Consider the following 10,470-nt stretch of genomic DNA (forward strand, 5'->3'; position numbering starts at 1 on the left):
GGTTTTTCCCCCCTTACTTTTTAAACTGAGCTCAGGTGCTTCCTACTAGGAATCACCCTAGATTCTAGGGCCTAGAACATTTGAATATCTTTTATTTAACAAAACAGTTTTATTACAACTAACATGGCATGGTTTTGTTTTGTATTGGAAACCAACAGCGAGCAAATGATGTAGCCTTTAGAAAAATATGCAAGTTTTCTTGCAAGTTTTCAAGGGAGAAAAACCCTGTTCTTCTGTTGAATCATTATTTCAAGCCAGTCATCTCTCTTATTGCTGATGCCCATATCACCTGCCAGGTTTCCTGCTCCACTTTTAATGCCACAGGAGAAAACAACAAAGGATTGCTGAAAGAATGGCCTTACTTCTATCATATTTAAAAAGAGAAGAGAAAAATAGTAAGATCTTTGAAGTTTATTAAGGTTTCCTAAGGCTGTACAGCACATATGAAAAGAGTTTTACAAATGCACTAACACCAGCAAAGCTCATTTCCTTAAAGCAGAAAAACAGCTGTCTCCTTTGGAAAGCTTGAAAGGCTGCTTCCTTGTTCACTGGCTGTGGATTCGTATGCAGACATTTCCTTTGGGACCGCTAGCAGAACTGTAGCTGCATCCACATATGCAAATAGCCAGAGGCAGTCTTTGAAAAAGCTTTATAAAGGATGTAGGACTTTAGCACTTCAGAGGTCAGGAGCTGCAGCCTTACTTTTGCTACTATATTTTACAAAGCACTCTTTAAATGTTTTATCCAGCCCCTGTAATGGTGCCTTTTAAAATCAGGTTTATATCCACTTTTAAATAGAGGTAATCCTAATGTAATACTACTGTATGTCATCACTTGTCAGCAGCATCCTTTTCTATAGATCCAGTCAACTTCCGAATTGTCATATACAATATTCAGCATAAAAAAGAGCAATATACAGAAGCTGGCAGAAAAATACAGAAAAAAATCTCAGTATATACTACATCATTAAAGAAACTTATTTAAGAAATAATTTTTTTAGAAGGGAGATTCCAGCATAAAATTGAATTAAATTGTTCCAGAAAACTCTTTAGAACTTCCTTTGTAATGGTCCTTACAGATGAATTGAACTTTCACTCCCATACATAAACAGAATGAAACATTAAGGGAAACTGAGTTGGAGTCTAACATTCTTGGATAGCATTAGGCTTTGCAAATAAGTAGAGTTACCAGGATTTAGTGTAAGGATTTAGTGAACATGATAAATGTATTTTTATTTATAAATTTATCGACATAAATTGCAGTAAGGTCAGTTTTTACATTTGGGATTTCACATGGCAATGAAGAAGTCAAAATGAAACAGGTCATAAACTATAAGTAACACAGATAATGGGGAAAACAATGGGAATTATAGTTTTGAAATAGCTAGATGTCCACAGATGGTCTGCTGACTTTAAGCCACAATCAATTACTTTCAAGACACCATTTTCCTGTTATCATAGACAGCAGCCAGACTGGGTATGCTCCGTCCATTAACCAATCAGACTGAGTCTACACTTATGATGTCATCGGGCCCTTGTGGCTCCTCCCTAGTTTCAGATTCAGTCCAACTTGGACTGGCTGTGAGAATTGATCTCTCCTCCAAATTATTTAATTATATCTTTAATTGGTGAATTTTTCCAAAAAATTTTGTTGTTCCTTTAAATTGGTTCCTTAAATAATCCTTTATTCTACAAATTGGAGGGAAATTCCAAACTGATCTCTGGCTGCCTCTCCTCAGCCGTCTGATTGCCTGCAGCCACGAGTTTGCTCAGGAAGCCTGCCTTGCAATCAGATCGGCCAGCTCACAAGCTACTGCTCCACGGCTGTTTCCCCGTGGCGCTCCTTGATTCGCTGCTTTGCGTGCAGCGGTTCCAGGCGAGTCGGGTGGCCATTCTGCAAATCACCTGACCACACTTAGTATCGGCAGCCATTTTGCGGGTCAGAAAAGCCCGCGAAGCTAGCAGGGAGTGGGTGGTTTAAAATTAGATTAAAAAAAGAATTTGAACCTGTAATAATCTCACTAAAAGCATTTTAAGGTATATAGATTGAGTGGGATGTTACAAATAGTTCAAGCTTGTAGCGTTGTTCCTGATCTTAATATACATATTCTGAGATTATCCTTTAAGTCTTCATGTGCACAATTTGTCCATTCTAAAATATATTGATTGCAATTAAATGATTCCAACTCAGTATTTTGCAAAGTCATGTATTTCCGTAACTTTACAACTACCACAAAACATCCATCAGCTATACAAAAAGCTTAAAACAGACAGGTGCATTTAATTTAATAGAAACTGCATTTCAGTTACACTGGATCCTTGAAAATGGAATTCCCAGTACAACTTCATTGTTCTGCTGATTCACAGAGCAGTCAAATCATTTAGACAACATATTTGCAACTCTCAGATCCCTTTGCTGCATTCTTGATCAGATTCTTTTAGTTGTGCAAATATGAAGTCCGATGCCTGCATCTTAAAGCAGGCATTTACCTATGGAGAAAGAAAAGAGAAATTGATTAAGGTATTTGTTTCTTCACAGTTACTGGTAGCTGTTATCTAAAATATTTTCAACACCTGAAAAAGCCATTTTAAACTTGCTTTGCTTTACATAGTGATATACTTTCTGCATCCTTTCTGATAAATCTATTTATGATATTGACATAACTTTCAAAGGAGGGGACCAACAATCACATTGATCTTACATACTTCTAAGTAGAATGTTCGTGCTAATTAAAATATGGTTAAATTGTATTCCAATTGTTATTTGGCATAAAATTGAATTTTAGGGTATTCAACATTAATCAGCTATGCTAATATAATACAATAGAATACTAAAAATTTCCATAGTGGAAGAAGTCTGATAAGTGGTTCTGATATAAGATTCTCTTTCCCTTCTCTCCCATAAAAAAGGTTCTCGAATGTAAATTTATTTGATTTTTTTAAAAAAGTAAAGTAGCTTGTTGTCTAAATAAATTGACTGGATTAGGATTGAACGTTAATAACAAACACTGTTATTTCTAGTAGCTCTTAATGGGCTTTTACTGATGATATTTCTGGTAACTTTTAATGGACTTTTGCTGACCAGGATTGAACGACAAAATTCTAAGGATCTGTTTATAGATAAAAAATGAGATATGGAATGAAGGTATATTGTTTGCTATATTTTTAGAGAAAGTGATAGGTTAAAATTACTTATACTTGCAACAAAGGCAGATGTTACTTTCTTTTCTATTTCTTTTTCTTTGCTATATTCTTGCTCTTTTCTATTTTTCCTTTTATTTTTTCCCCTCTGTATTCTATTTTTTCTTGTTATTTTATGTTTTGTAATTTGAAATTAGTTTTTATCTGTATAACTGTAATCTTTAAAATTCTAAAAAAAAGAAGTTTGTAACATACGTTACATTCTTTGCTCTCTCCCCTATAAAACAGTTGCTCAAAGGTAAATTCATTTAAAACTACATTGGTGTGTTTTTGATATTCACAGATAAACTCTGCATGATAGCAATTTAAAACAGGATTAAAGATGAACCTTCATTTTAGGACAGGGTTATTTACTGAACAGCTTTAAGTACATTCAAAATACTGTTCTTTTCTAACAAGGATAATATATAATTCAGTAAACATCATAGTGCTGAGTGCTTGTCAGTGTACCTGCAGTGTATTTCTACATATTCTCAAAAGTATATAATGTAGAGTGCCCCAAATCAGGAAACTACAGCAGGGGAAGGTTGGAGAATGAAAAGGAGTATCATGCAATTCTTTGTCAATTTATTTTACTGACTATATTACACGTAGTCCAATTTGGACCACTATTAAGCAAAGCAGTTGCTAAGTGTAACCGCAACTCTGCTCATGATCTTACTTCAGCTTTTCTTGTCTTTGCAGACCTGTGAAGATGGCAAATACAAGGATTGGTTGCAAAGTTACTTTTTATCACCATGATAACTGCGAATGGCCACTGTGTGAGATAATCGCTAAACAAGGACTATCTATACTAGGAAACATAGGATGTTATACATGTAGGATATATCCATTCCTATTTTTCCTAATCTCAAATCATATTTTATGTAATATTTACCTTTTTGAATTTGGTGTATGAAAAAATTCAAAAGGTAAATGTATATTGCTATACACTAAATAAATAAAATAAGTAAACCTTTTTGAATAAGGATAAAATGAAACAGAAAAGCTCATCCACTTGGTCTATAAGTATTTAAAATCCTGCAAGATTATTCTTGTAATGTTAAGCATTATGATTTTTTTTTAGCTGAATTCAATATGACTTTTAGGCAGAGCATCTTAAAAAGAAAAGGACGGGCTACCTTCCTCATCCACCACCAGCCATTGGTGGAGGATTTGGACCTCCAAAGTGGGTTATTCGGCCCATTCTACGACGAGGAAATCCTGGAGGTCTTAGAGAAACAAAGATCAAATTAAAAAGCAGCAATTTCCACCTCTGTGGTCACATTTGGGCATCACAGTAATGCAGATGAAAAATTGATTTAATGTGAACAAAGTATATAGTCAGGTGTGCTGTTCACTTGTTAACAGATATGATTGTATTTTGGCAACCCCAACTGTAACATATTTTGAATTAGACAAGAACAGAGATTTCTTTTCCAAAGCAGAATAAATCAAACTAACTCATGGTTTATAAGTGGTTCATTAGAAAACAAATACCAAAAATAAGAATTAAGTACAAGTAGTCCTCTACTTACAACCTTAATTGAGCCTGAAAAAGATAAGCTTAGAGACCACCAGGTATCTCTAAGCTACAAGTGTTCTCTTCTGTTGTTATGATCTTAAAATGTGGCAGTCATTAAGCAAGTCATCACTTGACCAACCCAATGTTACAATCTTTTTTGTCATGGTCAAGCTAATGAACCAGTTTTTTTCATTGGGCCTTTTTAAAAAAAATAGAAGTAAACATCAGAAAATGGTAAAAAACAACACAAATCATAATTATGTGACCAAAAAGCAGCCAGTTCCCAAGCATCCAAAATTGAACAGGTGACCATGGGAGTATGTGCATCTATCAAAAGTACAGAACTTGACTTTAAGCAGCTCTGGAGAGGTTCATAATTATGTGAAGACTTCCTATATGCCTGTGACGATAAACAAACCATAACAGAGTTGAAATTCTCCTGGCAGGAGGAAGCAAGCAAGAAAAATTATGTAGTCTGGTCTTTCATGAATTTAGCTCTGAATCTTAGAAGACATAATCTGATGAATGTAGCAATGCATCTTTTATTGTTTTTGCATTCAAAATCCATTATACCTAAGTGTGGAAACGTAACTTAAAATGGAGATACTACAGAACAGCTTAAGCTTTATAAATATGTAGACACTCTGAAAAAACACAATGACTTTTAACCACTGCACCTCAATTTTTCATACTGTATTTCACCTAAATTAAAGTGAAAATAAAAGCAATACCCTCTTCCATCGTCGTATCTTGAAGAAGAGGAAGATGTGTAGCCTCTCCTCAAATCTGGGTGGATAATGCTCTGAAAACTAAAATGAAAATATCTGTCAACTGAAAGATGTGAAATATTCAGTAGTTTTAGAACTATGTGCAACATTTTAAAAATAACCAATGCTAAAGATCAAGCAATTGGTTGTTCTAAATTTATTTTCCAAAAACAGAAATAGATTGAAATAGAACTGAAAATAAAATGTTATTGTTAGCAGACCCCCTCAAAACCAAATACAAAATTTATAAGCTGACAATTAAATGTGACACAATCAGTTAAGAGAATTTTATAATGCAACACTTAAATAAATGAAGTTAACTATCCTATATACAACCATAATTTTCCAATACTGTGTAACAATGGACAATATTCAATATATAATAAAACTTGGAGAACCCAGTCTTAGCTAACATAGCTTTTTCTGGATGGAACTATTTAATGTCTCAATACATCATCCGTTTCTTCATTTGCTGAATTGAAAAAGAACAGCTAAAATGTCAAAAGACTTAGCATATATAACATCTAAATGGTATTGCAGACTGATAGGTCAAATAGGCCAGCACTAGACATTTCACTGCCTGTGGGAGACAAGATAATACTACCACTACATTCCATATATAAATGGATTATAACAGTAGCTGAATTCCATTTTGTTGTTCATGAGAAAATTTGATCCTGGATCAGAAAACATTGTCAGGAAATGTGGACCAAGCTACAGTATCCAATTCTTTGTCTCCACTATTTTTCATCACTCAAGGCACGTTCAAGTTGCCTATTTTTTAATGTTAGAAATTAGGAATGTTAGAAATTTTAAAGTTATTTAATCCATTTGATCTTTTAATTAAATATGGATTCAGGGGTGTTACAAGCACAATCCAGTTTGAGGGACAACTATTCAACTTTCTCCGATATTCAGGGATATTGTTAGTTTTTCCAAAAACTCCCATTATACAAGGAATTCTATATATAGAGAAGCTATGTATTTATTTGTACATATCTAAATTACTTTATAAATCTTAGAAATTTACCGTTGAAAATTCAGCCTTGTTTGTAATTTTCTTTCACATCTTTTGTTAAGACATTGACTATATGTTTTCATTAATTTTAATCAAAAACTCCACAAGAAGAGCAATAAGAATGAGATTTTTCTACTCCATTGGAGTTTTGCTAAATAAATGTAACTGTAAAATGCATCCATTATATATACTAATCTATTCAGGCCCGAAGTGTCTCAAGGGGAATAATAACAGCATAATTCATGTTTTGTTTTGAGGGAAAAACTTCACTTACAACATAACTATGAAATCTGCTATTCCCCAGAAGAAGTCAGTTATAGATGACAAACTCCATGCAGCCCGACTCCGGTTATCCAAAACTTGTCCTACAACCCAGAACAAACAATGATGATTATGCTTTTGAAATAATAACAGCAATAATCCTATACCATAATAAAAGAGCTGATCGTGCAGTAAAATTAATCGTTTGTTTATAAACCCAGGCATGCCCATTCCTTTCATTGTTCAGGATAATATACTTCCAGAAGCGACCAATCAAAACAAAACAAAACAAAAAATGACATTTAATAAAAAGGCCATGGTACTGCTGACAGAGTGATTCCCAATTCCTTTCAATGCGTATTGCCGGGAAAACTCCAGCCCAATTTGGTACCCAAAAGGAAGGTAGCAAGCGGCCAGTCTTACCGATCGAGCCTGTAAACCACAAGGCTGTGTTGCGCCTTTGCTGCGCTGTTCCCGCCCTCCCTCGGGATCAAAGCCAGGCAAAAGAGAACGCTGGAACACCTGAACGTTCCCCCTCCCCGGGAAAGGGGCTCCCTCCCCCGTCAAAAATCTCCGGTTCTCACCGTTCGAAATGTAAACCATCGCTTACGCCGACTCGCCACCGCCCCCGAGAGCGCCCGGCAATCCCCTAATCGACCCCTCGGTGTTCTTTCTCTTGCTCCGCCCCTTCAACCAAGGAAGTCAGCGGTGGGAAGTTTCCATTGGCTGAGAGCTCAGGTATGACCCGTGGCGTCATCGTCGTTTCGACGCTTCCTTTCCCACCCCCTCAACTTTCCCCCTCCCCGTCTCAGGAACATAGAGCTAGAAATATAGAAGGGATATGGCTTTGTAAAAAAAAAAAGGAAAGTCGAACGCTCATCACTTTAAAATGCTCATTATGTTTATTGTATCTCTGCCTAAGTAAATGTTGGACGAGGCATGATCGAAGGAATACAATGCAGGACAAAAAGTTTGCTTCCAAAACACTTTTGGATGTTCCTTATAGATTTTTGGCTGCTAATCGTGAAGATAATTCAATCTATTACATAATGTTTTATTGACATATGTTTTTACACAATAGCAATGTATAAGTAGTCCTCAACTTACAACAGTTTATTAAGTAGTTGTCCGAAGTTACATCGTCACTGTGTAGGAAGTTATCACCCAGCCCTCTCCCAGAAAAATGAAATATCCTAGGAAATATTGAAAAGGCAGAATATTTCTCTGGATGTGAAAAGAAAGAAACATGTTTTAAAAGACAGAATAGCTCCCTGCAGCTTTCTGCCCATCCCCCTTTGTCAATGAGCCATTAAAGCCTGAGCCAGTCTCTTAACATAATAAAGAGTTCTCCCCTTCAACTCCAGGGGGATGGGATTATAAGGTACGATAATATTGGCTCTTTATCCAACTCGCCACATGGCATCTGAGAACTCAACCAAACCTGGATTCAAAACACAGCCTAGAAAGTTGCTCCTGCATGGCTCCATGGGAGTGTGACAACCAATCAGTATACAAGCTCAAGATCAAAGGCCAGAGAGGGCATAAAACCAGGGACTCAGCTTCTCTTCCTTCTCTTCTTCACCAACATTGAAGCATGTGATCACCTTTTCTGTTCAGGGCTCAAGCCATGTGGTCCTGTCCACCATTAAAACCATCTTTCCAAGCAGCCTCCATATCTCCAGTGTCTTTTTCCCCACTTGGAGCCGAACCCAGAAGGACATTTCGTTCAACAACTGAATAAAGTGATTTATGACTGTTTTTCACACATGGCAACCATTGCACCAGAGGTGGTATTCAGCACCTGGAGAACCAGTAGCGGAAATTTTGAGTAGTTCGGAGAATCAGTGAATAGAATCTCTGACTGGCCCGTCCGGGCCGTCCCCATCTATTCTCTGCCATCAGAGTCCCAGTTGATAGAGTGGAAATGGGGATTTTGCAGTAAGCTTCCCCAGGAAAGGGGAGGGAATTGAGATTTTACAGTATCCTTCCCCTGCTACGCCTACCAAGCCAAGCCTATAGAACCAATAGTAAACATTTTGAATCCCAGCACTGCATTGCACTATCCCCATGGTCACATGATCAAAATTCAGATGCTTAACAACTGACTTATTTATGACGGTCACAGTCTCCAGTCGTCATGTGACAAGCAAAGGGAAGCCAGATTCACTTAATGACTTGCTAATTTACAACTGCAGCAATTCAATTAAGAAAGATCATAAAATGGGGTAAAACTCACTTATCAAATGTCCCACATAGCAACAGAGATTTTGGGCTCAATTGTCTTTGTAAGTCAAGGACTACCTGTACACTCTTCAGTTCCTGTTGGCTATGCTGCACACATGAAAGAAGCATACACAAACATTGGACTGTTGTTGAAGCACAAGTAAACCAAGTACAACTGGAATATTGGTGAGATCTAAAAGTAGTGGCTCTGACGCTTGGAATGTAGCATGCATGATAGCAGTGTTCCAATATCTCAGGGGTTGCCACAAAGAAGAGGGAGTCAAATTATTCTCCAAGGCACCTGAGGGTAGAACAAGAAGCAATGGGAGGAAACTAATCAAGGAGAGAAGCAACTTAGAACTGAGGAGAAATTTCCTGACAGAACAATTAATCAGTGGAACAGCTTGCCTCCAGAAGTTGTGAATGCCCCAACACTGGAAGTCTTTAAGAAGATGTTGGATAGCCATTTGTCTGAAATGGTATAGGGTTTCCTGCCTAGGTAAGGGGTTGGATTAGAAGACCTCCAAGGTCCCTTCCAACTCTGCTTTTGTATTGTATTGTATTGTATTGTATTGTATTGTATTGTATTGTATTGTATTGTATTGTATTGTACCCAATATAGTTGTTACATATGAAATAGAATAGCAGTGCATTATATTTAAAATAAATGGCCACCCCAAAGAATTTGGTTCCAGGGCAGAAAAATGTGGCACAGGAACTGTTTGTTCACCTATCAAAGATAATTTTTGCCTCTGCTTTACATAAAACTCAGACAGCTGAAAAATGTGAAAATGATGAACAAGGAAGCTGAAGGTTTTTCTTATTTCGAGACAGTTGTTTCTAAGAACAACTGATGCCAAGATTAAGGATGGCTTTTTATTGGTCTACAGATCAGATATGTCATCAGTGACAGAGGTGTGAAGATCTAAGTGGGATCAGAAAACCGTATTTGAAAATACTGTCAGGAATGTCTTTGAGAATTTTTTTGGCAACTACAGAGCATCAAACTACAGTCAGCTAGTTGATAAACTTCTTACAACATACAAAACCACGAAGTACAACAGTCACTGAAGATTCATTTTCTGCATTCACACTGGGAATTCTTTCCCCAAAAATCTAGGTGCAATCTGTTAGATACTTGTTCTAACTACAGTGGTTTCCACCAAGGTCCTCTGTTCCGGTGGGAACAGAGGTTTAATCCTATTGGTCGAAAGGTCTGACAGGGCTGCTATCAGACTCAACCTTCGCTGGATTGTTCTCACTTGTACTTAATAAAGAGCTGTTGTTACCATTAAGCCTGTGTGTGCCTATCCATTACCCAATCTAACACTGACGATGAGGGTGGGATTGGAAGGCAACTAGGCGAACTGAAAAGAGTGTAGCAATCCAGCAAGTACATCCAGCCCGGAGCTCAGCACGGCTTCGAGCAGCCATTCTTGAGTGGCAAACTCAAAACGCCCTCTGAACACAAAATGGCCATGCACGCTCCACCGACTC

General features: G+C 37.0%; 1 protein-coding gene across 1 annotated transcript; it reads right to left on the reverse strand.

Moving 5' to 3' along the window:
* Positions 1-389: 389 nt before the first annotated feature.
* On the reverse strand, positions 390-7,471 carry SELENOK (selenoprotein K). The gene is made up of 5 exons (XM_081932546.1): positions 7,335-7,471; positions 6,764-6,854; positions 5,436-5,513; positions 4,322-4,411; positions 390-2,489 (listed from the first exon to the last, which is right to left on the reverse strand). The coding sequence occupies exons 1-4, from the start codon at positions 7,351-7,353 to the stop codon at positions 4,327-4,329; spliced, it is 273 nt and encodes a 90-aa protein (XP_081788672.1). The 5' UTR covers positions 7,354-7,471; the 3' UTR covers positions 390-2,489; positions 4,322-4,326.
* Between the last annotated feature and the right edge of the window lie 2,999 nt (positions 7,472-10,470).

The sequence above is a fragment of the Natrix helvetica genome (assembly GCF_964273705.1).
Source record: "Natrix helvetica genome assembly, chromosome: 1".
Classification (NCBI taxonomy): domain Eukaryota; kingdom Metazoa; phylum Chordata; class Lepidosauria; order Squamata; family Natricidae; genus Natrix; species Natrix helvetica.

Bases quoted from the DNA above. Each gene is read 5' to 3' on its own strand.
- SELENOK (XM_081932546.1), bottom strand. The intron at 5,514-6,763 runs GTAAGTGAAGTT...TTTTCATTTTAG, and splicing joins GCAGATTTCATAGTTATGTT to TTTTCAGAGCATTATCCACC. The intron at 4,412-5,435 runs GTATTGCTTTTA...TGTTTCTCTAAG, and splicing joins AGATACGACGATGGAAGAGG to ACCTCCAGGATTTCCTCGTC.